Source organism: Zalophus californianus, chromosome X, assembly GCF_009762305.2.
Source record: "Zalophus californianus isolate mZalCal1 chromosome X, mZalCal1.pri.v2, whole genome shotgun sequence".
In the NCBI taxonomy this organism is placed as follows: domain Eukaryota; kingdom Metazoa; phylum Chordata; class Mammalia; order Carnivora; family Otariidae; genus Zalophus; species Zalophus californianus.
Genome location: NC_045612.1, coordinates 47,544,833 through 47,572,622, shown reverse-complemented (window position 1 = coordinate 47,572,622; position 27,790 = coordinate 47,544,833). Strand labels below are relative to the sequence as shown.

General features: G+C 43.6%; 4 protein-coding genes across 5 annotated transcripts in view; 2 read left to right on the top strand and 2 right to left on the bottom strand.

The window, feature by feature from the left end:
- Positions 1-4,189, bottom strand: part of BTK (Bruton tyrosine kinase) — a 31,304-nt gene extending 27,115 nt beyond the window's left edge. Inside the window, exon 1 of the mRNA XM_027608079.1 lies at positions 4,039-4,189. The gene's annotated coding sequence lies outside the window, so the exon portion shown is untranslated. The remainder of the gene's footprint in view (positions 1-4,038) is intronic.
- Positions 4,190-8,024: 3,835 nt separating this feature from the next.
- Positions 8,025-10,706, top strand: LOC113930657 (60S ribosomal protein L36a). The gene is made up of 5 exons (XM_027607978.1): positions 8,025-8,135; positions 8,544-8,649; positions 8,837-8,904; positions 10,211-10,333; positions 10,628-10,706. Exons 1-5 carry the CDS (start codon positions 8,025-8,027, stop codon positions 10,646-10,648), a joined length of 429 nt encoding a protein of 142 aa, XP_027463779.1. The 3' UTR covers positions 10,649-10,706.
- Positions 10,707-12,473: 1,767 nt separating this feature from the next.
- Positions 12,474-20,725, bottom strand: GLA (galactosidase alpha). Its single transcript, XM_027607977.1, has 7 exons — positions 20,477-20,725; positions 17,529-17,703; positions 16,354-16,531; positions 15,721-15,812; positions 14,156-14,317; positions 13,558-13,755; positions 12,474-12,984 (listed from the first exon to the last, which is right to left on the bottom strand). The coding sequence occupies exons 1-7, from the start codon at positions 20,668-20,670 to the stop codon at positions 12,721-12,723; spliced, it is 1,263 nt and encodes a 420-aa protein (XP_027463778.1). The 5' UTR covers positions 20,671-20,725; the 3' UTR covers positions 12,474-12,720.
- Positions 20,726-20,949: 224 nt separating this feature from the next.
- On the top strand, positions 20,950-27,339 carry HNRNPH2 (heterogeneous nuclear ribonucleoprotein H2). 2 transcript variants are annotated; one of them, XM_027607976.2, is made up of 2 exons: positions 20,950-21,070; positions 25,107-26,710. In XM_027607976.2, exon 2 carries the CDS (start codon positions 25,160-25,162, stop codon positions 26,507-26,509), a length of 1,350 nt encoding a protein of 449 aa, XP_027463777.1. In that variant the 5' UTR covers positions 20,950-21,070; positions 25,107-25,159; the 3' UTR covers positions 26,510-26,710. The 2 variants fall into 2 exon arrangements, with proteins under 2 accessions (XP_027463777.1, XP_027463776.1); XM_027607975.2 differs by having other exon boundaries at positions 20,957-21,082; positions 25,107-27,339.
- Positions 27,340-27,790: the final 451 nt, after the last annotated feature.

Below are 27,790 nucleotides of genomic sequence, written 5' to 3'. Positions count from 1 at the left end.
ATAATGGTTCATGATTTATTTATCTTGGTAGCTCTAGTTCATACATTTTGATCTATTTCTATATGCATAAACTATTCTGTATGATGAATTCATCACACTTTATTTGTCCACTCTCCTATTGATGGATATTTAGATAACTTGTTTTCAATTATAAACAATGCTGCCATGCACATCCTTGTACACGTGATCATATATTTTCACTCTCAGAATGAATTCTCAGTTACTCAGACAAAGTGGCAAACCCAGGTCTGGCTTATCTGTTGGCCTATGTGCTTTGTGTTATCCCTTGTTCCTGTTTTAGTCCTGTCTTCCTGAAGTTTTACTATGGAATCTGGTAGAATTATCAACTGTCTGAAATTAGAGTACAGTATGATGGGCTAAATTTATATTCCCAAAAATCTCTTTTCAGTTCCAAGAAGCATCTCTCAGGTTCTGATTGAGATTTTCACTGAGAATTCCCTGGCCTTGGAACCAGAAGAGAAGTCTTCTTTAGAATATAACCATAACAACACAGAAACCTAATTACTCTTGCTAAGTTCCCAAAAAGCTCTATTCAGGCACCAGGGAAACCTAATTACTTGATAAACTTCATGGTCAACGTGACAGGTGACCAAATTTGTGGTGAAGCCCTCCAGCCAAAATCGGTTTTCTGGCTGCATGTTAACCAGGGAAATTCTCATCTCCTGCAGTCCTCTCCAAGAGGTCTCGGGTCTCTGGTTCTTCTTCAGCCTTTCATCATGCTAACATTGGACCTGAGAGCCAGAAGTTTGCACTCAGCATCAGATTGGTGGTAATACATTCAGCACTGTCCCTCTTCTCCGAGGGTGACTCCTGGGGTGTCCGTCTTTCACTCTGGACTTGAGTGGCCCTTTGGCTTTCTTTTTCAGTTTAGTTTTTGTTTTCCCTGGTTTAAATATTTGCTGTATTTTCTCTTTCGATATTAAAATAACACATGTTCATTATAAAACATGTTTCAAGTACAGGAATATTAAAAAGAAAACATCAATTACAAGCTCATCATCCAAGGGCATTAATATTGGGGCATATTACCTTTCATTTTTTTTCTGTGCATTTCTCTTAGGTTTGAGATCACATTGCACATAGTATTTGCAGTTTACTTGTATTTCTTAACATTATCTATCCATCCATCCACCCAACACACCTTTTCCCCAAAATATCTAAAGGTCTTGTTTAACGGTATTCCTGATTATTTTTCCATGATATTAGGATCTCTATATAAGCATCATTTACCAAGTCAGAAAGTGTGTGCATTTTGCATTTTGAAATATATTGACAAAGTAGTCTCCAGAAGCACTTTACCAATTTCCACTCCAGATAGCAGTTTTTGAGAGCCTGCTTTTCCCATTCCTTTATCTTCTGCTCCATTTCTAGTCAGTTTTTTTACTCTGCTTTTATTGCCGACTAGTCTGTTTTTTTTCATTGAGCCAGTGAATTTCAGAAGAATTTCATTCTTCTAGGGATGAGCTAATTGACTAGAGTTTATTTTTTTTAGGGAAGCAAGGCAGTGAGATGAGCTTCTCCTTGAGGTTCAGATAAGCAACATTAACTCTCAGGGCATCTGGTGATGCTTCTCAGAGTAAGAAGGAAAGCCCGGGATTAAGGCTTTTGTGTTTCAAACACCCTCTGTCAGTGCACATGAACCTCTATAGAAACTGAAAGTCACACGTGGCTCATTTGTTTCAGGGTCCTCAGAGAAGTTCTCTCTCCCCCTCCCCTGATGGCTTCATTTGCATAACCAAGCAGCTTTGGAGTGAATTAGGTCAGTGTCTTGTCTCTAGCTTCTTGTTGAGCACTGACTCACTGAAAATTCTAGCTCTCCCTTCTTCCCAGGAGTTAGCAATCAGATCTCAGTATAGCATCTTTGGGCAAAAAGCAGCAGGTATCTGCTTTGGATGACTCTTTGGAGAACATCCGAACTGGTTTTCAAAAGGCATATCTTCCCCTTATACCTAAGTCACTTCCTGGTATGGGTCTAGTCCACTGAAAGGAAAGTCTCTGTAGGAAATTTGCTCAAATGGAAATAGTAAATCATAGTGATGATAACTTAAAATTGCACCAAGACCCTCGAAGTGGATGGAAAATTGCACTGGTTCTCACCATACAGGGTTTACAAAGGGCTCCAGACGAACACATCACTAGCCATAAGCAACGGAATTTGGACTTTAACATAAACAGCTTAAACAGTTTGACTATAAAGGGGGGGTCAGAATAGAACAAACAGGGCTAGCCTTAAGGGATCCTGTTTTGGTTGAATGCTTTAGGTTCCACGAGTATTTGCATTTTGTGGCTTATCAGGAGGATGACATTGTTTTATCAAATAACTGAGGCTCCCGAGAGGCTATAGCACCCTTGTTTCAGGGGCTTGGCATGCAAAACAAAGGCAGACGCAGAACAAACACACAGCTAAGGGCACAGAGGACAGTCCCTCAGCTTTATAGACCCCTGCCTCTGGGCTCTGCGGCTGTCCTGCCTCTGGAAACACACAACATGCCATAGAGATTTTGAGTGTGGAGAACTGGATGATCAGGACTGGGCCAGGCCTGGGGACGCCTGGGTGGCTCAGTCAGTTAAGCGTCTGCCTTTGGCTCAGGTCGTGATCTCAGGGTCCTGGGATCCAGGCCTGCATCGAGCCACACATAGAGCCCCACATCGAGCCCTGAGCCCCACATCGAGCCCTGCATAGGGCTCCCTGCTCAGCTGGGAGCCTGCTTCTCCCTCTCCTGCTCCCCCTGCTTGTGCTCTCTCTCTCTCTGTCAAACAAAAAATAAAATCTTAAAAAAAAAAAAAAAAAAGGAAACTGGACCAGGATTCCATTTGGAGGTCTAATAGCTCATCCAAGGATGTTTTGAGCAGGGCCACCAATCCCTTTTATTCTAAATGCCACACCATTTGCTCTAGGCAGACCCACTCAGGCAGAATAAAAATAATAGCAAACATGGAGATATTAGCACTTACTATTGCCAGGCTTTAAGTGTTTTATATATATTAACACAGTTACTACTCACAACATTCCTATGGGGAAGGTACTAGAAAAGTAGGGGGGAAGGAAAAAGGGAAAAGAACAGGGGAAGGAAAGGGCAAGAATAATCCAGTGCAATTCAACAATTGTTTATTAAGCTCTGACTCTGTTCCAGGGGATGCGGTAATGAACAAGATAAAGGGGGGGGGGCGTATAAGAAGAGGGAATACAGGAAAAGGAGGAAGGGGATGGAGAGGAGGAGGGAACGGAGAGGAGGAGAGGAGAAAAAAGGAGATGAGAAATGATGAAGACAAAAGAAAGCCGTGCACATGGTAGGCAACGGTAATAGGAAAAACCTTCCCCATGACCTCAAGGGTTGGCCACACTGTCTGGGCTGAGGCTGAGGCTATTTTCTTCTGGCCCAGTCTTTTACCCACATTACCACGAGGTTGGCGCACACACAATCTTTCCAATAAGCCAGCTCCGCTCCTGGCAACATCAGCCCGATGCAGCCCCAGGCAGGTAGCTTACACCCAGGGTTACTTAGCCTGGGCTCTTCCCCAGTTTACAAAGGCTGAGGGCCTCTGGTGGCATGTGAGCTTTTACTGTCTTCTCCATCTGCCCCTTAGATTTTCTTCTTCTAAGGGCCTCTGGACACAAGTCAACCTTTTGGGTCTTCAGGCAGTATTCGACCAAATGGCCTATTTGTATCTTACTGCCATCAACGAGATTCCTGTGCTGCCAAGTTTTGCAGGGGTGCCCCCTTCCAACATTTGCTACCTGTTCAGATGGTCACCTCATGTCCCACTTTGCTCTTCTTGTCTCCTCCCCTCCACAACCCGACTCGGAAGGAACCCTTACAGCCCCTTCTGATCATTGCGAAGGACTGCCAGGGCCTTGCACTGAATGACACTCCCACCCTCTGTCAGTCTCCTTAGCCAGCAGACTACTACATGGCACGAGCCATGCTTTCTCTCCGGCCTTCAGTGGGGGTGGGGAGGTGTCCCATGAAAAGTATTTGTGGCGGCTGCCCAGCCCCCGCCATGCCCCAGACCCACCTCAGTCCTGACTTAATGCAGGTAGCTTCCCAGATGCATTGAGATGCCAGGACTTTGAAGGTGTGACTCGATCTCAGAAGACACTGGCCCTGGAGACATATTCTTACAGTCCAGAGAGGAAGGACAGTCTGAGCAAACCCCACCCTTTCACAGCCACTCAGTTCCCTTTTTTTGTTTCCTGACTTAAACCAATGCCTTTTTTTTTCTTCTTCTCAGCAGCATGGTATCTGGTTCCCTGCTGCTGCCCCTATTCCCCCCCAACCCCCAGCTGTCCCCGCCCTTCATTTGCTTGGGACCTCTGACACTGCTATCTTGAATGTGCTCTGAGAGAGCCCTGCTCAACATTACTGGGGCCACTGAGACTCTGGATGGGGCTGGGTTGAGCAGACAGGTCATCATGCCGACCTCCCCGAGGTAAAGGGACCACGTACCTAAAGAACTGTGGGGATAAACAGCAGAGAGTGGAGACTTACAGGAAGGATGGGAATTGCAGACCTGCAAAGACAAAACAAAGGGTCTAATGAGGAAGAGTGCCTTTAGAGCCTCCTGTCCTTGAAGGCACAGGAGATTGGGGGGGGGGGTTGTCACACTATTTAAGCTTGATAACAAAAGATGGAGAGTGCTCATAAAAGGGACCCCAAAGTGCAGAGCCTGTGAGAGGTAGAGTCAAGACTTCCCCCTGCTGAGTCATTTTCTAAGAAAGCATTTTTTTCCTACAGATAAAAATGTCTGAATGTAAGCCCACACAAAGACTTGTGCCCTTCCCCATTTTCTGTGGATGTTGATTTTCTCCCTTTCAGATTCTGCCTGAGGGAGTAACTCTTTGTGTATACCTTTCTCTTTAATTCTGTAAATCTGTGAACCCGACTAAACGTGTCACTCAAAGCCTGAATGTGTCCTCAACTACTTCCTCGCCTATGTTCTAAGCCCCAGTCGTCTCTTGGAGGCTTCCCCTGGGACATGCAGCCAATAGTGTCCGCAGACCAGGATTGCCGTGGAGTGCCGGCTGACTGGGCTGCATGCCCACCTTGACACATCAGGCACGGCCATATTTGCCCCCCCCCCCCCCCCCCCCCGCCTCCGTGCTGGATCGAAATGTAGGAGCAGAGCACGGACCTCACTAGAAGTCTGTCAGAGTTTTTAAGGCAACAAGATTTTGTTAAAAAGCATTTTGTAGGAATGTCAGAGTGGGTAATCCTCACATCTGCACAAGAGAGACGGGCAGTAAGTGTTGCACGATCTCCCTATTTCACTGACAACATATATCGTTTTACTAGTCACCTCTGAACAGCTGCTCTAGTCGCCTGTCTGAGAGTCGGTCACAGACATTCTCCTTCCCTCTCCTTTTCTTCAGTCAGACACTACCTGTTGTCACATGGCCTGTCCCTTCTCAAGATCCATCGGGGGGTGGAGACTGGAAATTAACAGGCGTACATTGGGGTTCTGGACAAGGGAGAGTGGGACAGGGGATAGGGTAAAATAAACCTAGGCACATTTTTTTTTTAACCATCTGCCCATGAGCACTTCCCTAACACACTTGTCTAGATGATTGAAGGGCTGCACTCAAATAGTGCAAATAAATGGCCTGGTGTCACCTCAAAAGACTCCCAGGGTAATATAAGGTTCTGTTTTCGGTGGTATCCTGTTCAACATTTTTACTAATGAACTTTGAGGAAGATACAGAAAGTAGCCTAGCTAATCTGCGAATGGTGCAAGGCCGTTGGGTGAGCTAGATTGGATGACGGAACCGGAGCAATCGGTTTGCAAAAAGATCTTGATCACCTGGTGTGATAAGCCAACTTCACCCAAGGGTATTTTACCAGAGCTAAGGGTCACGTCCCATAATGGGGCACCGAGTTGAACCTCAAAAGACTCCAGGTGAAAGTGGGATAGCCGGAGCATTTGTGAAAATGGTTCAGAGGTTTTTGCTGATAGTAATAAAGAGAAATGTCATATCAGTAACATAGCTGCCAGAAAATCCAAGGTGATATGAGGCTTGCTTGTAGAAGGCCACCTACTCTGCAAGGTCAGGCCAGATCTAGACTCCTGTGCTCAGTTCTGAGTGCCTCATGTTAGGGAAAAACAATGAGCTGGAGCATGTCCAAAACAGAGACCAGGATTAGTGAAGGGAATCAAAACCAAAGGCACATCACACAAGGTGTAATAGAAAGAACTGAGATTGATTACACTAAGAGGGGCCATGTTCACCGTCTTCATATTCGCATGCTACTAACATTAAAAACCTCTAGAAACTCCTCAAAGGCCAGTAAGACTGCCTAAGAGCCCAAAGAGAAGAAGAAAATGCTGAAACTATGGGCTGGCTGTTTGGCAAAGAAACTTTAGGAAATGTAGCAGCAGGTAGGGGTACTGTTTTCATTAACTCCTTCCCAGAGACTATCCAACAAAAAGGAGATGATCAGAGAGTCAGCTCTGGACCCATGGGTATTTCTGGAGAGTTATGCAAGCAGGAGACCCCAGGCTCTCACAGTTCCATAGCCCCTAATCACTGGTACCCCCTCCTGAGTCCCTGCTCAGTTGTCTCTCTTCATTAGCCTCTACCGTGCAGATACCCCTGCTTGCCCTGTGTGATGTCACGGTTAGGTGCAAGGCTGTGGTGCTAGACCTGGGATGAAATTCCAGCTCCACAAAATAACCACCTGTGTTGTGCTGCAGTTTCCTCACCCGTTAAATATTAATAATGGTACACACTGCTTTGGGTTGTTCGGATTACAAGAGGTAGTAGATGAGGTGTTTAGGAAAATGCCTGGTATATATTAAGTGCTCTGTAATTGTTAGCTATTATAATTTCCAGGCCACAACAGGCATATTGTATAATGGTAAAGAAACCCAGGCTCTGGAGTCAGATCACCTGTGTTTGTATCCTGGCTCCACTAAATACCATGAACATTGGGCAAAATGTTGACTAGCCTAAGGCCTCAATTTTCTCATCTGTAAAATGGGAATAATAGTACCACCTACCTCCTAGAATTACTGTGAGAATTTTATGAGACAATCCATTTTATTTATTTATTTATATTTTTTTAAAGATTTTATTTATTTATTTGAGAGAGAGAGAATGAGACAGAGAGAGAGAGCATGAGAGGGGGTAGGGTCAGAGGGAGAAGCAGACTCCCTGCTGAGCAGGGAGCCCCATGCGGAACTCGATCCCGGGACTCCAGGATCATGACCTGAGGGGAAGGCAGTCGCTTAACCAACTGAGCCACCCAGGCGCCCTGAGACAACCCATTTTAAATACTCAGTACCCGGCAGTCTTTCTCTGCTAGACTCTTGAAACCTAGCACATGACTTTTGCCAGGTATGCAGGGAAGGGAAGAGCTGCTGGATACTGTCTATCTCTTGGCCTGTTGATTGCTATTGTACGAACTGGACAGTTTGTCACTTTTCAGAACCCAGGGCAGCCAACTTGCTCCTTCAATGAAAGGGGGCTGCTTGAATGCCGACCGTTGGTACTATTTTACAGAGTACTTTGTAATTATACATTTATGAGATTATTTGATCATCGTGTCCCTCCCCTAGAACAGTGCCCAACACAGAATGGGAATTCAATTAACATTTGTTGAATGGACCAGCCAGCCATGTGATAAACGAATTAGAGCACTGGCTCCCTCCAAGCCTTCAGTTAACCAGCAGTTCACGGTCTAAGATATTCCCAGTGTCCTTGATGGGAAACAGTAACGGAACCTGGGTGTGTAGGGCCCCTCCCTTTGATCCTAGTCCTCCCTTCTCTCGGAGATAGGGACAGGGACGCCCGAGGGTCTAGAACGAGCACGGCTTCCCTCCTTTAACGCTGCTACCTAGCGGCGTCCGCCAGAAGTGAAGTGAGGAAAAGCTGCAAAGCTGGAGGATCGGAGCAAGCCGAAGATAGGATCCACCTCAGGCCGAGCCCTTCCTTAAGCTCCCACCCACGGCTCCGAAGCGAGTCCCCTCAGCCGCCAGAGGGCGGTGCTCACAGAGTCTTAGACTCTATGATCCTCCTCGCCGACTCCCATGAGCAAGAGCGACCAGAAACCGCCTATATACTTCCGTTTCCGGCCCAGCCTCTTTCTTTCCGTGCCGATAGCGCTCTCGCAAACATGGTAGGACCCGGGGCGGTGGGCCCGGTAACATCCAGTTTAATCTTTTCGCCCACTTTGATCGAGGCCATCCCAGGCTGGCTCTAGGCCCATGTGTGGACTCGTACCAAAGAAACCCATTGTTGCCGGGATCGACCCCGAAGGCACTGGGCTTCGGGGCCAGGAAATGAAGTGATGGGATCAAAGAGGTAGACTTAGCCGGGGGTGGAGGGAACGTGCACGCTCTCCACTTCTGGGCCCAGCGGAGGCCGCTGGACCTGAAGCACGTGCGGCCGTACCACCTTGTGGTCGAGTGTTGTGTGCTAGCGAGGGGTCTGAGAGTCAAGCCCTCGTGGGATGTCAGCTGGGTCGGTTAGGGCGTTGTGCAATTGGTATCTGATAATGCCGCTCGTTCTGAACTCTCTCTCCTAGGTGAACGTTCCTAAAACCCGCCGGACTTTCTGCAAGAAGTGTGGCAAGCACCAGCCCCACAAAGTGACACAGTACAAGAAGGGCAAAGATTCTCTTTATGCCCAGGGTAAGACGGTCTATACGTAATGCGGTTTTAATCATTCGGGAACTCTCATAATACATGAGCAGCCCCGTGCCCCCCCCCCCCACCTGGGTATTGTTATTTCTGCTGGAAAACCCAAGATAAACCATGTAAGAAGACTTTTCCGTGTGGCGGGTGTGATTATACCTAACAAAGAACTTGGTTCTCCCAGGAAAGCGGCGTTATGACAGGAAGCAGAGTGGCTATGGCGGGCAGACTAAGCCGATTTTCCGGAAAAAGGTTAGTTGTAATTACTATTTGACATGCTTCCCACTTACTGTGGTAAGACCTTGCATTTTTCTCCAGCCCACACTTGCACAGTACAGGTGTGTGGTTTCAGTGAAGTGCTCTACCGTGACCTGTCTACTCTAGTAGGCAGTGGAGCTGGAGTGCAACCCGGATCTGACTCTAGTCTACAGTCCTGCACTGTCTCAGTGTTCCCTTTTTTTGGTCCTTCCCTTTTTGAAGAGGCAAACATCAAGTAAAGGAAATGTGCCCTGACTTCCTAAGGACTGAAGTTTGAGTACAGCAGTGAATCCTTTCTTTGCCCTGTTCCCTGTCATACCCTAGTGAATCCTCAGCCCTTACTTGCAGTGAGAATTGCTCTTACTTTGCTTCTCAGTTCAGAAGCCTGCAGTCTGCTACCTATCTCATGAAGTTTTAAAGCTCTTTAACATCCTTATCTAGGCCTTCCGCTGCCCTCCTGAATTCTCTCGTCATTCAATCATCCAGGCCAAATGAGTTCCTGTTCTGCCCTAGGTGATTGGCTACCCCTTAAAGTACACAGTGCCTGGAATAGCATTCCTATGAACACAGCATTTCTTGTTTGGCGCTTTGCTCATTCAGCCTTGTTCCAGAAAGTACTAAGGAATAATGTTAGTGTTCGTTTAGGTGCCAGAAATGGTTTGATCTCAAGGTGGTACAAGGAATGCCAGATCACCTTTTCACATTCAGCTAACTTGTTGAGAAGGTGGGAAGATTCTGCCTAGGCTTTGGCTTTTCTGAGAACTGTGAACGGGCAGAAGTAGAATTCTGATTATAGGAGTAGACTTAAAAAGTTCATTAGTGTATGCTGAGTTAAATAAATACAGTTGAATGCACATAAATTGTAGACATAATTTTAGGTAGTCTCCAGAGAACTGATAGATTTAAGTAACAATTATTAACCCTAGTGAGAAAGTTATGTTTAGTTCACAGTGTCGTACACTTGGTTGACCCATTTTTGGTTGTGGGGAGTACCAACTATGAGCTGGTGAAAGGCCACAAGCTCAAGGTGGTGTGATGAATCCTATTTGATAAGCTCTTTGGGATGTTTGATGGGAATGGAGAATTTGATGGCAATTAGATAACCACCTACTTGCTATTAAATTTCCTCTTAAATGCACTGATTTTTATATTTCTATTTTCTCCCTATAGCTAAAGACAAATTGCCACAACTCGGTCATTTGTAGAGCTTCTCTTTAAGTAGTACTTAACCCAACAGTCCTATTTCGAAGAAAGATTTTCTGCAGTGATTTATGAAGGGGTTGACTTCATTTTTTTCCAGGCTAAAACTACAAAGAAGATTGTGCTGAGGCTTGAATGTGTTGAGCCCAATTGCAGATCTAAGAGAATGCTGGCTATTAAGAGATGCAAGCATTTTGAACTGGGAGGAGATAAGAAGAGAAAGGTATATAATTATGGGTGGAAAGTGCAATCTTTTCTATTGGGAGAGGTGAACATTTCTGCCCACTTAATGATGGTGGAATCAGGAATGGGGCAATCCTCTTAAAATAACTAGACCCATAGCTGAAGGTATGAAGTTTTTGGTGGGTTTTGGCATGAGTAGTAGAGGGATAAGGAGGAGACTTGACTTAATTAAAAGGTGGTGATCCCTTTAGGGGGATAGACCGTGTACTTGAGAGAATAGAAGTTCTTTGCAAAATAAAAAAACTCACTTTTTTTTTTTTCTGTTCTATTACAGGGCCAAGTGATCCAGTTCTAAGCTTCATATTTTGTTAATATTACGAAGACAATAAAATCATGAGGTTATGTTCACTTCATTTGGTTGCAGTTGGTCTTTTAAGAGGGAAATAAACTAGTGCCATCAATAAAACTCCCCTTGTGGGGCAGTTTATGTTTGAGGATTCTTCTGGGTACTTTGCTAATTTTGGATTTATTTGATCTGGTTGAACTCATATCAAACATGGTGATTTTCCAATTTGGCACTTTCAGTTAACATGGGGGTTTCATGGGATTCCTTTCGCTGTTACACAAGGGTTATTAGTTATCATGGGACATAGAGTCCCATGAAAACTAACAGTTATATCCACAGTGAATGTAAAGTTTACCAAGAGTGAAATACTTACTCTCCTATACCCTTGCTACTTCAGTCATCTAATGAGGAATTTAGGCCCAGTTTTCTATGCAGAGCATTCTATATGTATTCTAAGTGCTCAGACCTAACTCTCCTCTAACATTTCTCAGACCTTTTGCTGTACCCCCTCAGACTTCAAAGTAGACATAAATTCTCAGGTTGAAATAACTGCAGAGGATATAATGTCTAGGGAATTAAGCTGCCCAGCAGAATTTAACGGATATCTGTCGATCTTTAAAGATGTCTAATCGTTGCAAATTTTACATCCTTTTCCTCTTTGTATACTTGATTCTTACTGATGTTCAGCTTTTCATACTTGTACAGCAAAACGGGAGGCGAAATATATAAGCGATACATTTTGGTAACGAAGTACATCTCTGAGATGGAGCAGTTTTCTTCCAGATTGCCTTGTTTCCGTGGGTGATAAGTCTGGGTTTGCCAGTTGTAGCAACTGATGATTACTCCTCCAATTTTATTGAAAATAATTGATAATCACCTAACAGGCAAAGGAATTGTTAAACATGCACTTTGTATTTTGAGGGTCTTTGTCCCTTGCTAATTTTGTGCTGTTGTGCATTCAGCCTGGGTGAGCTGCTGCCGTTGGTCATGTGGGAGAAGGGTGATTGTGAAAGGGGAGAGGTGATGAGCAGGCTTGAAGCTTTGACTACAGATTGGTCCTCAGGCAAATCAATGGTAGGAAAATGGAATTCTAATGTCTGGAAATGCCTTTGAAATGATCCATTCCCTGGGGCGCCTGGGTGGCTCAGTCACTTAAGTGTCTGACTCTAGATTATGGCTCAGGTCATGATCTCAGGGTTGTGAGATGGAACCCTGCATCAGGCTCTGCGCTGGGCGTGGAGCCTGCTTGGCATTCTCCACCACCTCCTTAAAAAAAAAAATGATCCATTCCCACATACCGCAGTCTGAAGATCATTGCCTCATCAAATCCTAGAGAGGAGGCAACTTAAAAGGGGAGAGGGAGTTCTGGCCAGAGATCATAACGTATCAACTCTTGCTGGTGAAAGTAAGCCATGTGCTTTTTTTGGATCTAGACTGCAAACCACCTTAGGATTTGGAAACCTGTGTGGTGGAGTGTGTCTTGATGAGATGGTTCCATAAAAATTCAGTAACGTGGTCTCTTGGGTTGCTTCTGTAGGTTATTCCTGCTGGGCTATTTTTTGCCCTTCAAGTAGCTTTGTTTTTCCCCTCCCTTTGGGCTAAGATTGTATTTAAGCAGTGCCATCCAAGCACCTCAGTAGGTGGTAGTTGAAGGGTTAAAAGTCTGGGCTGAAGTCTTGGCTGCAGTTTGTAGTGGATAAGTACCTGCCTCTGCTGTTGGTGAGGATTCAGATGGCTCAATATACTTAACACATCTAGAACAGTGCCGGGCACATTCTTTCAGTTTGTTTCAAAAGCTTTTCCCCAAAATGTTGTCTAAAGATACCTTTAGAAGTTTTTACAAAACTCCACTGAGGAAAATTTTATTGACGGAAAGGAGGACAGCTAAAGTGGGAATGGAAGAAAAGGGAGACACCAGTGGGGGAATCACTTGGCAACAAAATACACATTTTTTTTTCCTTTTGAAGTAGGGGCTTAAACTCAGGACCCTGAGATAAAGACCTGAGCTGAGATCAAGAGTCAGAGGCTTAACAGATGAGCCACAGGGGCCGCAACAAAGAAGGCTTTTTAAAAAGTGTAGGCTAGGTTGCTGCCAGCCGAAGTAAAACGGTGCCTGTGGGATTTATCTTAGTTTTTAAATCTGAAGTCCACTGATAAAACCCAAGCTTTCTCTTCTCAGGCAGGAGCTGTGTGATCATGCAGTCAGGAATACAGGCCAACCCCTGACCCAGGGAAGCAATAGAGATGGTATGAAAACGAGGTCCACCCATCTCCTGCAGGTTTACCATAGCCACAGCCCAGGCTAAGTCCGACAGTGGGCGTTCCCACACCTCAATGTTGTCTTCCTGAAAAGTAAGCCAAGAAAATAGGTGTGATAGCTTGGTAACTAGCAGGAAGCTGCCTTACTGGTACTGGCATTCAGTTGTTATTGTCAGAACTGAGCGCTTCTAGGAAAAATTAAAATCCTACAGCGTGCTTTGGAAATAAGGTAATGGTTAGCAAAAAAGGAGCCTCATTACTGATTATAATATGAAGATTAAAAGTAAATATTCTTGGCTCAGTTGGTTAAGCGACTGCCTTCAGCTCAGGTCATGATCCTGGAATCCTGGGATCGAGTCCTGGCATGGGCTCGCTGCTCAGCGGGGAGTCTGCTTCTCCCTCTGACCCTCCCCCCTCTCACACGCTCTCTTTCTCATTCTCTCTCTTGCAAATAAAATCTTTAAGGAAAAAAAGTAGTCTCAAAAGACGAGTGCACATCCTTTTAATTTAACAGATTTAGGACCAGGACAACGGTGGTACTTGGGCATAAAGCCATTCCATCTTAAACACAAACATTTGGATGAACTGTAAACTAGAAGGCAAAAGCATATGTTCCTGGCCAATTCCTATTTTCTCCCACAGAACATTATTTACTGTACCTTTCTAAGCCGGTACCCCTGCTTGCCCAAGGGGTCTTGGTTGATGGCAATTACATCCTTATCCTGAAGGAGGGCTTTGGCTTGAGGGCTGATGTGTCGGAGGTCATTGGACATGAGTAACGGAGCGGCCATGATAGCCCACAGGGCCATCTGAGTTACCTGCTGGTCCCAACTGAGGCCAAAGTTACCAATCACTAACTGGGACAAAGAAGAGCAAGAATTTAAATTAAAAAATGAAACATTTGGGGCACCTGGGTGGCTCAGTTAAGCATCTGCCTTCAGCTCAGGTCATGATCCCAGGGTCCAGGGATCGAGCCCCACATCGGGCTCCCTGCTCCGCGGGAAGCCTGCTTCTCCCTCTCCCACTTCCCCTGCTTGTGTTCCCTCTCTCGCTGTGTCTCTCTCTGTCGAATAGATAAACAAAAACAAACATTTTTAAAGTTGCCTAGCTACAGAAGCCACTTTCTGTGGCACCCTGCTCTGAGTACTCTCATGTAAGGCCTTATTCTAGGAATTTTCCCTTCTGATTTGCCTTGAAAAATCAAATAGGAAACAGGTCCACTGCAGGGGCTTGAATAAGGAGGGCTCAGGTTCTTACCATATCTGGGTCATTCCAACCCCCTGGTCCTGCGACATCAACAATTCTCTTCTGGTTAGAAGATGTCCAGGCCAAGATACTCTTTACACTTTGCCAAGAATCATAAACATCCTCAAAATTTCTCCAGTGATTGCAGTACTGTCGGATTTCTGTGTAATTCGGCTGTGAAAACAGACATAACTCTTCTGTTTACTTTCTACTGACATTCTTGCAAGATGAAAACAGTCAAGTTTAAAGGAGGTACCAGTAGCCTCTTATCCCTATTATAATGGAATTTCATTGTAAGAAGTCTGCTTCAGAAGTAGGCCTTATAACTTAAAATCTGTCCTTAAAATGGCTTCAACACTGTTTATGTTGGAAATTTTCCAAATGGTAACTAAGTATCGGGATTATGGGAGATTTTAATTTTTTTCACAACTTACTGTATTTCACACTTTCCTAAAATGGACATGTATCACTAAAATGATCTCTGTAAGTAAAAATAAAAGCTGCAAAATTACATAGGATACACAAGCATAGGATAAGGCAATCTGCATCCTAGGCACATGATTTGTTAATGGAACGAATACAAGTTTGTAGATAGGGAGGGAGAGTATCAGAGGTTTACGATGTTGAGAAAGAAGAGTATTTTGCAGATATCAGAGGGGAAGAACGGATTCATTGTATAAGTAATTATTCAACACTTACCTAAGCTAGGGATACAGTGATAAAGTCAGACAAGGTCCCTGCCCTCCTGGAGCTTACATTCTAGTGGGGAGACAGACAATAAGGCAATCAACAAATAATTCCATACAGTGCTAAGCTCTTAAGGAAATTTAGCAGATCAATGTGATAAAGAATAAACAGAGGGCTGTTTTAAAGTAGAGAAGAGCTGTCTGAATATGTAGCATTTGGTTTGGGACTTCAGTGTTAAGGAGCCAACCATTTAAAAATCTCGAAGGAACAATGTACCAGGCAAAAACAAAACACAAGTGTAAAGTCCCTGAGGCAGCAGCAGGCTTGCGTGTTTGAGGGACAGAAAGAAAACCCAGTGCAGTCATGGAAAGAGTGAGGGGAGGTTGCAGGCAGGCCAGGACCAGATCAGTGGAGTGTGATTTTACTCCAAATGCAATGGGAAGCCAGTTAAGCAGGGGAGTGATAGGATTTACATTTTAATGAGATCACTGTGGTGCTGCTTAGAAAATGGAGGGCAGGACCGTGGAAGCGGACCAGGCTGATGGTGCAGTCTGGGCAGAGATGATGGCGGGCAAGACCAGGGTGGATGCAACCAAGATGGAAAGAAGTGGGCTGATTGAGGATGTGTTGTGTAGATAGTACTGATAGCATTGCTGGTGGATAGCCTGTGAACTGCGGGACAAAGGGAAGAATCAAAGATGACCGATTTCCCAGATTAGACTCCAATTACAGCAGTGGAGAGGGTGAGAAGTGGTTGGATCCTGAGAGAGAGGGTAGGATGAGACTGTTAAGTAAGGCTGGACTTTGAAGGAGACCCTTTGTCTCCTTTGTTCTCAAGTTCTGAAAATCTATCAGCGAGGCTCTGTTGGATTCTGTGCTCACTAGCTCACCTTACGAAAAGGCCACATATAAAGGGGCCACTCACAGGAATACACAATGCTTCTGCCAGTCCTGTTCAGGGCCAAGGACATACGCTTATAACCTGTATGAGAAAACAATGGGTGAAATAAGGGAAAGAAGGGAATTTCCAGCTGGCGCTGTGTATTTTAAAAAGAGGCTGCCTGGAAAGGCCGTGGTTATATCTTAAACCAGCAGCAGAGACAGGTGGCTGCTCTGTAATTAAATTGTGTTTAGTACCTCCCAGACTGCTGGGATTGTTCTCAGGAGGTAGTGTGGGATGGTGCATAGACTGAGGAAAGGCAGGAATGAAGATGCTCTTTTTTCTGGGACTGACGTTCCAGATGCTTTCCCAAGTGCTGTTATGGAAAGTTACAATTACTATTTGTAATGAACTTGGAGCCCTCTTGAATGAAACGTGCACATTATTAGCCATGATTAGGCATGCGTGGATTTTACATGCATGGACAAACTGAAAAGAAAAGAAGAGATAGGAGCTCTGGCACATTGAGAATAATTATTTCCAGTATCGTGACTGAGCATTTAAAATGTGAAGATGAGCTCTTTGGAATGCTCCAGTTACCCTGGCCTCCAAGTTCCTCCCTTTGCTCATGGCTAAATCATACCTTTTTCCAAATGTTCCACGCTGTCACAGTAACAACCATCAAATTTTAGCAGATCTACTCCCCAGTCAGCAAAGGTCTTGGCATCAATGTCATAGTGTCCAAAACTCCCAGGGAAGCCTGCACAGGTTTTATTTCCAACATCTGCATAAATTCCTAGCTTCAGTCCTTTGCTATGGACCTGAAATGAGAGAAAAGGATCACCACAGTAGAAGGGCAATCATGAAGTAGAGAGAACCACTGTAGGCTGGGGGCACAGATAAGTATATTTCACTAGGTATCAGGGGCTTCTTTTTTCACAAACCCCCGAAATTATCCAGGTGAGTTAGCTGGGAGACAAAGTCTCCAATGCTGCTGAGTTCAAACTATATATGTAAGCTATGATACAGAACTAAAGGGAAAGCTATCACTCTCATCTTTTTCTGATGGGATCCTAAAAGTTGCCTTTCCATGGCAATGATACAATTATTTGGACAAAGACTCTCACCATGACCGTACCTTAGGCTCCTCTGTGCCCTTTTCTCAAGTAGGCCTCATGTTGTTTCAGCAAGAATCCTGCTAAGTCATCTCCCTACCCTTGGTATTTGATCAAGTTCCTCATCCCCTGCCCTTCGTGTCTAACTCCTTGGCCTGCCTGCCTTTAGCAAGAATCCTCTAGACCTTGATGTCTCCTCTTGGTAATTTTCCATCCACTGACCCCCTCAAGTCTGCTCATTGACTATAAAACCCCACTTGTCTTTGTTGTATTTGAAATTGATCTTGGCTCCTTCCCCTATTGCAGTAGTACTGAATACATCTGTCTTCATTGCCTTTAACTAGTGTCCAGCTCTATTACTCCTTAATTTCCAAAATATATTCCTTCTATCTTCTACTTTATACTACAATTGTAATAGCTGCTCAAAGCATATGGAAATACATGCACACATGTCAAGAACCAAGTTCCCTTTTCCTCCTAGAGAATTCAGTGGTTTCAGCAAAAGGAGAACTTCTCCAAGACGGGCCTCAAGAGCTACTGCAAAACAAGGATCTGCTGATGGAATGAAAATTCCACGTGATAAGCCTTACAATTTGATATTCAGATAATAGCAGCTATTTTATTTTCTCAGTTTTTCTGAATAAGCTTCAGTACAAAAGTACTTACAGTCTCCTGAATGGAAGAGAATCATCTATAAACTCACATAATCAGCAAGGCGTCGGATCCCACGAGGAAAGCGTTTAGGGTCTGCCTGAAGTCTGCCTTCTGAATCTCTTTTGGGAGCCATCCAACAGTCATCAATGCAGAGGTACTCATAACCTACATCCTTCCAGCCATCTGACTCCATGAGTTCTGCCATCTGCATGAAGAGCTTCTCACTGAAAGAGAAATTCCAAAAATTGTTGCAAATCGTTAAACAAATGATAAGGCATCTTGGGGTTTTGCAAGTTCTTTCAACCCAGTTACTACCCAATTCAGTAGTAACCAGTGCAAGGTAAAATGGACTGGGCCCTTTTTTTTTTATTTCCCCCTGCCCGAATACTTCCACCCTAAGAACCTCAATTAGGAATGAGAAATACATGAAATTGAAAAGGTAATTAGAACTAAGAAGAAAGTTCAGTAAAGTAAGAAACTACAAAGTTACTATAATCAACAGCTTCCTTAGATACCAACAATAACCTGTTTGGAAAAAAAAAGATACCATTCACAAGAGCAACCAAAAAAGCAACAGAAAAACCTAAAATACCTAGAGATAAATTTAAGACGTGCAGAATCCATATGAATAAAACTATGATGTTCCCAAATGATTTCAGTAAATGGAGAGGCGTAATTATGCTCTGGGATAAGAAAACTCAATGTTAAAACATACCTTTATACATTTTTAAAGTAGGCTCCATGCCCAGTGTGGAGCCCAACATGGGGCTTGAACTCACGACCCTGAGATCAAGACCTGAGCTGAGATCAAGAGTAGGATGCTTAATCCTACTGAGCCACCCAGGCATCTCTTATACATTTATTAAAACCCTGAACAAACCCCAAAAGGACTTTTTAAGGAACTTGGCAACATGATTCAAAAGTTCACCTGAGAGAACACATGAACATTTTACAAAAGATAAATGAAGCTGGTATAGTACCAGTAGCATTAGAATATACAAATCAATGGAATTAGAAAGTTCTGAAAGAGATCCTTCCAGCCATCTGGTACCATGGAATCTAGTATATACATATTTTTAAAAGATTTTATTTATTTTTTGAGAGAGAGAGCATGTGTGTGCACACGAGTGGGGGGGCGGGGGGCAGACGGAGAGAGAGAAGCAGGCTCTCCACTAAGCAGGGAGCCCGATGTGGGCTCGATCCCAGGACCCCAGGATCATGACCTGAGCCGAAGGCAGACACTTAACCGACTGAGCCACCCAGGTACCCCAGGAATTTAGTATATATTAAATGTGGCATTCCTTATAGGAAAATCAAGTCCAGGTGGATTAAAGATGTAAATATTTTTTAAATATTTTATTTATTTATTCAAGAGATAGAATGAGAAAGAGAGAGAGCATGAGAGGGGGTAGGGTCAGAGGGAGAGCAGAGCAGGGAGCCCAGTGCGAGACTCGATCCATGGACTGCAGGATCGTGACCTGAGCCTAAGGCAGTCGCTTAACCAACTGAGCCACCCAGGCATCCAAAAGATTTAAATATTTTAAAAATCCATAAAAATGCTACTAGAGAATGTAGGTGACTATATTATCTTCAGGTAGGTAAAGACTTTCTCAACATGATGCCAGAGCCAGAAATCATAAAAACCAACATAAGCTGGAACCACCATATTCATAATATATGACAGACCAAACACACATACACACACAACCCCAAAACCAAACCCAGAACATTTCAACTAAAAATTTAAGTGGAAATAAAAACACCAGATTGGTAAAATTTCAAAAGAATGACAAAAATACAGTGTTGGCCAGTGTGTGGGGAAATAGACATTCTCATACACTGTTCTTGGGGATGTGCATTTGTAAAACTTTTGGGGAGGATAGTTTGATATGTAACAAAATAGTTTGATATGTAACATACCTTTAGATCCAATAATTACACTTCTAAGGAAAGAATCTTATGATGTACAAGGATGGTTAACACAGCCTCACAGTAATAAAAAGAACTGAAGAGCTTGAATAGCTATCAACAGGAGATTGCTTAAATAAATGATATACATATAATTTGCATTTGTGAAGCACTTATTCTGTGCCAGGAAAACTGTTTTCATTATACTCTTCTTTACCATCTACGTTTTTTGCAATGATCATGCATTAGTTTTATTATCAGATATAAAAAGAAGCCAGCAACTACTTAGAGGGAAAAAAAGGAAAAGACAAAAAGAAATATGTGATGGGAACTACATTCAGCATCCCAGCATTAAGCCTCCATAGCTTTGAACTGTGTCTGTGAGCATCTGTGATTTATCTCCATTTATTTTGTGCATCAAAGCCAAGAGAAGTTATTTTTTGGGTCCGGGAACGCTCAAAAATTTTTCCATATAAATTAATGGTAATTGCTTCTTCACTTTAAGCCATTTCCGCTTATAGAACACTCAACTTTTGGACAGAAGGGGAAACCTTTATAAAGTTCCTCCAGGTCAACCAGATTCTAGCCAGATGCCACACTCAAGGGCGAGGGGGTGGGGATATCTCAGAGACTCCCTGGTTCCTCTAAACTCCCTCCAGTTACAGCCAAGGAACCCCTGACCCCAAAAGCAGAAGAAAGAGCACGTGTCTTAGTCCTCTGTCTCTCCTACTCACCCCGGCTGTGGTCACTACCAGTGCCTGGCAGACAGAGGCAGAACAAGCAGTTCCCAAGAAGGGTCTGAACAGAAGTGGATGGTGAATGGATCAAGTCCCTAGTTGGCTGATCCGGCACAAAGAGACGGAGAAGTAAGGGGTTGCTGACCCGACTCCTACCGCAGGAGGGGGTCACGCCAAAGTTTAGGGCTAGTTCCCCACCAGGGTAGTTTGCTAGAGATAAAACAGCAGCAGCAGTAGGGGAGCCCTCCCTCAGGCTCAAATGTTCCCTCTGCGACCTTCTACCTCCCCCCAAACAGAGACAGACAAACACACGGGAAGGCGAACCCAAGGGGGTACTCATTATCTCTCATACCTGATACAGGAATCCGGCTCTTCTTGGCAGTCAACATTGCACATGAAGCGCTCCCAGTGCAGCCAGCCCATCGTAGGGGTCATCGCCAAGCCATTGTCCAGGGCCCTGGCTCCAGGGAAGCTCCAGAGAACCAGGGCCAGGAAGCGAAGTGCCAGCAGGAAGCCCGGCAGCCGCACTCGGCCTTCCAGCTTCATTGCCACCTTAATGCAATACAAATTTCCACCGGTGAAGTGGGCTTTTAAGTTTAACTTTAGAGGCGGACCAATCACCGGTGAGCTATTAAATAATGACGTTATTGTTTCTGAGGCAACTGGGACGGTTATCCCCAGAGGCGGACCAATGATCAGTCACGTCAAACGCACCGCAACCAATCACACTCTTCCTTTCTTGATATTGGCCCGCCCTGTTTGCATACCAGAAGGAAGTGCGGCGCTTTAGAGATCCCGAGTCTAAGCCGAGAGCTGCTCACGTGACCGAGATCTCACATGACGTAGGTGATCACGTGATCAGTCGCTTACGTGAGCAGAAGTAGTTCTGGTCGTCGTCTACCGTCTCGCTATAGCCGTTTGAGGGAAGAAGGAGGAAAATTATCCGGTATCGTTAGAGGTTGGTGTGTGGGTGGGAACTGGGGACCCGAGGGTGGTGATGATGAAGACCAAAGCAGGATCCGCGGGCCGCCTCCGCCTTTTTCGTTCCCCGCTTTCCCTTCCCCCGCTCCCCCTCCCCCCCATCTCAGTGCCGGGAAGCCGCCTTTGCTGCGCCTGGTGGGGAAATGGTGGACGTTCGTGACTGTGTATGTGTATTTGTATATCTGTCTGTCTGGGCGGGTCTCAGGGGACCCTTAAGAGAAACTCTAAGGTGAAAACGCTTGAAAACCACGTCCCTGGATTAGGAAAAACAAATATTGAGACCAGTGGCCGGAGTGCTGTTCCATCCATTCAGGCACTTAGTCCCCACTGATTGTCTGTCTGTAGGGGGAGGCACCAAGTGAATTATATCTGTAGAGTCACTTCTAGGCAAATGCGTGCCTGACAGAGGCGCTCAATAAATGTTTTTACTGAATTGGATATTTAAATAACGTTTATTTTTCTACTTATAATAGTCTACATGTTCAGTTTTGAACATTCAAAAAATAGCAGTATACTATAAATTTAAAAAAATACACGTAATTCATCACCGGGAGGTAGCTACTCAGCATTTTGGTGTATAAAAAGTATGTGTATAACACACATATAAATACACAATTTCTTAACCCACAAATGGAATCCTGGTTCCTACTTAAGCAACTTAGTCTTGGTGGCCTTCCCAGGAGATAGAGTAATGAAGCAGAATCTCCCTGCCACTACGGAGGGGATATTAATTTCTAAAGTGCTGCAGTGACATGAAATGGGATTGGTCATCCAAGAGATAAGGCATGCAAAAAACCAGTCGGTAAATCTGTCACTCAAACCTGAAGATGGTTTATGGGGGAGACTGTTATTTGCAGATGCAGTGTGCCAGGCATATAATAGGCAATTAATAAATGTTGAATCCTCAGTGTAGTTTTATGGCAGTTATTACACTTTGTACTTTCTTTCCAAGAGGCCTAGTGTTTCCAGACCATGTCAGATAAGCCGTGCACATTACAGAATTAGAACTTTATAAAAGCAAACGTTTAAGTTTATTTTTTGCTGAAATAAAATTAATCGCACAGAAAATTAAGAATGCACAAGAAATTGAAAAAATAACATTGAAAAAGCCAGAAACCTGCCACTTAGAGCAATCACTATTAACATTTGCCGCATTTCCCATGTATATATATTTTTCTAACATTTTGTTCCAATGACTGATTTTTATTTTTTAAATTTTTAAATTTTTAAAAAATATTTTATTTATTCATGAGAGACAGAGGAAGAGAGAGAGGGAGAGAGAGAGAGAAGCAGAGGGAGAAGCAGGCTCCCAAGGAGCAGGGAGCCCGATGCGGGACTCGATCCCAGGACCCTGGGATCATGACCTGAGCCGAAGGCAGATGCTTAACCATCTGAGTCACCCAGGCGCCCTCCAATGACTGATTTTTAAAAAATTAAAACTAGAAAGAAGTATATTGGGTAAAGAGTGAAAATCTATCTCACCTTACCTTCCAGTTCCTGTTTTCTCAGAACACAAATTTGTATTATGTGCTTTCAGATTGTCGTCTATGCATTTACATACATATATACCTGCATGCTTATATTTTAAAATAAGTAGGATCATACTATGCATATTTTATTTAATACATTTTGGAAATCTTCCTAGGTCAGGGCAGATCTTTTTTCTTAACAGCTGCATAGGATTCCATTTTAAGGATAAAGTATATTGTAATTCATTCAGCCATTCCCCTATTGATGAATAGTTAGGTTTCTAATTTTCAGCCATTACTAACAGTGCAATAACAGTGACCATTTGTGAGTATTTCTGTTGACCAGGTTCCTGGAAGGAATTATAGTAGGGTCAAAGGATATGTGAACATATGTTTTTTTTTTTTTACACAGTTGAGATTATAAAGCAGCCGTGATCTTGGTTCATAAGATTATAGCATATGTAGTTCCTCATGTTATTAAATACTTGTATAATTTTAAAATTAAGTGTGCAGTATTCTTTCTTAAAAAATACCTTTTGAAGAATATATAGCTCCATAAATCTTTGAATTTCAGGTCATCTCTTTAGGGCACATAATCTGAAATGGATTTACTATATCAAAAACTGTGGTACATGTTTCCAAATTGCTTTCCAGAAATATTGTGTCTACTTTCACTCCTCTAGGAGTGTTCAAGAACCCTGAATATTAGCATTGGCTTATCCTCCCTGTTTAATTTTCACTGTCTTGGTGGGTGAAAAATGTTGATTAATTCTGGCTTTAACTTGGATTTCTGATGATTGATGAGGTTTTAACATTTCCCAGACAACTCTCCTGTATCCTCCCTCACATCTGTTTTCCCCTGTATTTAATCTGTTATCAAGTGCTGCAGAATCCACTGCTTTGAATGCGTAGATCACATCTTTCCTTTCTTTTTTCTTTTATATTTTTTAAGATTTTGTTTATTTGAGAGAGCGCGCGCGCACAAGCGGGGGGGAGGGACAGAGGGAGAGGGAGAAGCAGACTCCCTACCAAGCAGAGAGCAGGTTCCATCCCAGGACCCTGAGATCATGACCTAAGCTGAAGGCAGCCACTTAACCCACTGAGCCACCCAGGCGCTCTCCTTTCGTTTTTTAAAAACTACTGTTGCCTTGGGGCGCCTGGGTGGCTCAGTTGGTTAAGCCTCTGCCTTCGGGTCATGGTTCCAGGGTCCTGCTCAGCGGGAAGCCTGCTTCTCCTCCCTCTACCTGCCACTCCCCTTGCTTATGCTCCCGCACGTGCTCTCTCTGTCTCTCTGTCAAATAAGATACTTTAAAAAAACAAACAAAAAAACTGCTGTTGCCTTAGGTGAATCCCTTATGCCTGCCTCAAAGTGACTGGGTTTCTAGCTGATCTTGCTGGTGTCATACCAACCCCCTCTGTTTGAGTCCCACACTGTTGCCAGGGTGATCTATTATTTGAAAGGGCTCTGATTACATCACTTCCCTCCCCTCACTCCCCTGCCCACTTCCCTCTCCTCACTCCTTCACCCACTCCCCTACCCTCACTCCCCTACCCTCACTCCCATGCTTAAAACCCTTAGAAGGCCCTCAGGGTTTGTCTATCAAGTAAGGTCTTTGGGATCTTATGTCTACCTTGCCAGCCTTCTCTCTCGCCAAGCCTCATCCTATTTTATGCTCCATCCGTAATTTTTTTAAAATTTACTTGTGGATCCTTGAACTGGTGAGTCTGTTTTATTTAACAATTCTGTGCCAACTGTTAGAATTGACCAACTAGTCCCTGTTTTATACCACCTTTTCACCCTGGCCAGAATTTTGTCATAGCAGGGATACTGTTTATTTGCCCTTTTGTCTTTAGTAAAGATGTATAATGCCCCTGTAGGACCATAAACACTTTCTGGGCTTACTGATCCTTGTATCCCAAAGCCAAGTCCTGAACTTGGCAGCTGAAAAATATAAAAGGAATGTGTGAATTTTTTCCATTTATGTCTTAGGCCTTAATATCTCCCTGATTTTATTAATTGGCATGAGTTCTTTATATAATAAGGATATTAATGTATTGGTGTAAGTATCTTATCAAGTGTATTGTTTGTCTTTTAATTCTATTTAATCTTACCTTTGATGTAATGAAGTTTTTCATTTTTATGTAATCGGGGATAGCCATCTTATATTTGTTCACATCTTCCAGTGATTTTGTTGCTGTTAATTTTTTATGCCTTTTATGTTCTGTGATGTCAATACATGTTCAGTGTAGAAAACTTAGAACATACAGAAATGTCCAAAGAAAATACTCCTTTAATCAAGAAGTTCCCATAATCCTACTGCCCAGAAATAACCACTGTTAATGGTATCCAACACGTAATAGGTATTGAGTAAAATATTCATTGGGTGAACAAATTAGAAATTTGGTGTAGTCTTTTATATGAGTGTTTTAGAAAAAAGTTATCCATGTGAGTTTTATATTATTAGTTTGCTTTTTTCCTCTTACTGTATTGTGAACTTTTTTCCATGACAATAGTCTTCTAATTTTTTTCAGCTACACCGGGATTGCATCGAGCCAAGCTTGCCACCAAGAGCCCAACAGTCACCATGATGCTGAGCACAGAAGGCAGGGAGGGGTTCGTGGTGAAGGTCAGGGGCCTACCCTGGTCCTGCTCAGCTGATGAAGTGATGCGCTTCTTTTCTGATTGTAAAATCCAAAATGGCACATCAGGTATCCGTTTCATCTACACCAGAGAAGGCAGACCAAGTGGTGAAGCATTTGTCGAACTTGAATCCGAAGATGAAGTGAAATTGGCTTTGAAGAAGGACAGAGAAACCATGGGACACAGATACGTTGAAGTTTTCAAGTCCAACAGTGTTGAAATGGACTGGGTGTTGAAGCATACAGGTCCGAATAGTCCTGACACCGCCAATGATGGCTTCGTCCGGCTTCGAGGACTCCCGTTTGGCTGTAGCAAGGAAGAGATTGTTCAGTTCTTTTCTGGGTTGGAAATTGTGCCAAATGGGATGACACTGCCGGTGGACTTTCAGGGGCGGAGCACAGGGGAGGCGTTTGTGCAGTTTGCTTCCCAGGAGATAGCTGAGAAGGCCTTAAAGAAACACAAGGAAAGAATAGGGCACAGGTACATTGAAATCTTCAAGAGTAGCCGAGCTGAAGTCCGAACCCACTACGACCCCCCTCGAAAGCTCATGGCCATGCAGCGGCCAGGTCCCTATGATAGGCCGGGGGCTGGCAGAGGGTATAATAGCATTGGCAGAGGGGCAGGGTTTGAAAGGATGAGGCGTGGTGCCTACGGTGGAGGGTACGGAGGCTATGACGACTATGGTGGCTATAATGATGGGTATGGCTTTGGGTCGGATAGATTCGGAAGAGACCTCAATTACTGTTTTTCAGGAATGTCTGATCATAGATATGGAGATGGTGGGTCCAGTTTCCAGAGCACCACAGGGCACTGTGTACACATGAGGGGATTACCTTACAGAGCCACTGAGAATGATATTTACAATTTTTTCTCACCTCTTAACCCCATGAGAGTGCACATTGAAATCGGACCTGATGGCCGAGTTACTGGTGAGGCAGATGTTGAATTTGCTACCCATGAAGATGCCGTGGCAGCAATGGCAAAAGACAAAGCTAATATGCAACACAGATATGTGGAGCTCTTCTTGAATTCTACTGCAGGAACAAGTGGGGGCGCATATGATCACAGCTATGTAGAACTCTTTTTGAATTCTACAGCAGGGGCAAGTGGCGGTGCTTATGGTAGTCAAATGATGGGAGGGATGGGCTTGTCCAACCAGTCTAGTTATGGGGGTCCTGCTAGTCAGCAGCTGAGTGGTGGCTATGGAGGTGGTTATGGTGGTCAGAGCAGTATGAGTGGATACGACCAAGTTCTGCAGGAAAACTCCAGTGACTATCAGTCAAACCTTGCTTAGGTGAAGGAACACTAAACACCTATTACAGAAATAAAAGCCCTGCATTTATGGGAGTTGTAGAATGAGAGTGATGTTTAGTATATCCAGTATGATTGGTAAATGGGAAATATCATTGATTCTGATCACTCTTGGTCAGCTTTCTCTTTCTTTTTCTTTCTTTCTTTCTTTCTTTCTTTCTTTCTTTCTTTCTTTCTTTCTTTTTTTTAAGAAAACAAAAATTAAGTTTAACAGTTTTGCATTACAGGCTTGTGATTCATGCTTACTGTAAAGTGGAAGTCAAGGTTTTACAACTTCAAGCTCAGTAATTTCGAACACTGAAACATTCATCTAGGGTATAATAACAACGTTCAGTATTGACCATAACTGTTAAAACAATTTTAAGCTTTCTTCAAGTTAGTTACGTTGTAGGAGTGTACCTAAGCAGTAAGCGTATTTAGGTTAAAGCAGTTTCACTTATGTTAAATGTTGCTCTTATACCACAATACATTGAAAACTTTGGATGCATGTTGAGAAACATGCTTTTCTGTAAAACTCAAATATAGGAGCTGTGTCTACGATTCAAAGTGAAAACATTTGGCATGTTTGTTAATTCTAGCTTTTTGGTTTAATATCCTGTAAGGCACGTGAGTGTACACTTTTACTTTTTTTTTTTTTTTAAAGATCTGGGACAATTTTGAGATGTAATACCAATACCTTAGGAGTTTGGTCATGTCGTTTGTATGAGATTCTGAGGCTTTGATTTAAATCTTTCCTTGTATTGTGATTTCCATTAGATGTATTGTACTAAGTGAAACTTGTTAAATAAATCTTCCTTTTAAAAACTGGAAAAATCTTGTACAGCGTGATTATTTTAATGTTCTATCATATGGACCATTTCTTTTTTTTTGTCATGTTCAATTAGCCAACATACAGTACCTCATTAGTTTTTGATGTAGTGTTCAATGATTCATTAGTTGCATATAACACCCAGTGCTCATCACAGCACATGCCCTCCTTAATACCCATCACCCGGATACCGCGTCCTCCCACCCCCTTCCCTTCTGTAACCCTCAGTTTGTTTCTGGGAGTCCAGAGTCTCTCATGGTTTGTCTCCCTTTCTGATTTCCTCCCATTCATATGAACCATTTTTTTGAAAGATTTTATTTATTTATTTGTGAGAGAGCACGTGTGAGCGCACAAGCGGGGGGAGCAGCAGGCAGAGGAAGAAGCAGACTCCCAGCTGAGCATGGACACTGACGTAGGACTCGATCCCAGGACCCGGGATCACAACCGAGCTGAAGG

Bases quoted from the DNA above. Each gene is read 5' to 3' on its own strand.
- LOC113930657 (XM_027607978.1), top strand. From the start codon at position 8,025: ATGATCCTCCTCGCCGACTCCCATGAGCAAGAGCGACCAGAAACCGCC. The intron at 8,136-8,543 runs GTAGGACCCGGG...TCTCTCTCCTAG, and splicing joins ATAGCGCTCTCGCAAACATG to GTGAACGTTCCTAAAACCCG. The intron at 8,905-10,210 runs GTTAGTTGTAAT...ATTTTTTTCCAG, and splicing joins AGCCGATTTTCCGGAAAAAG to GCTAAAACTACAAAGAAGAT.
- GLA (XM_027607977.1), bottom strand. From the start codon at position 20,670: ATGAAGCTGGAAGGCCGAGTGCGGCTGCCGGGCTTCCTGCTGGCACTT. The intron at 17,704-20,476 runs GTATGAGAGATA...TTTCTCTTTCAG, and splicing joins GAGCCGGATTCCTGTATCAG to TGAGAAGCTCTTCATGCAGA. The intron at 13,756-14,155 runs GTAAGAACCTGA...TCTTTGTCCCAG, and splicing joins GTTGGAATGACCCAGATATG to TTAGTGATTGGTAACTTTGG.
- HNRNPH2 (XM_027607975.2), top strand. From the start codon at position 25,160: ATGATGCTGAGCACAGAAGGCAGGGAGGGGTTCGTGGTGAAGGTCAGG.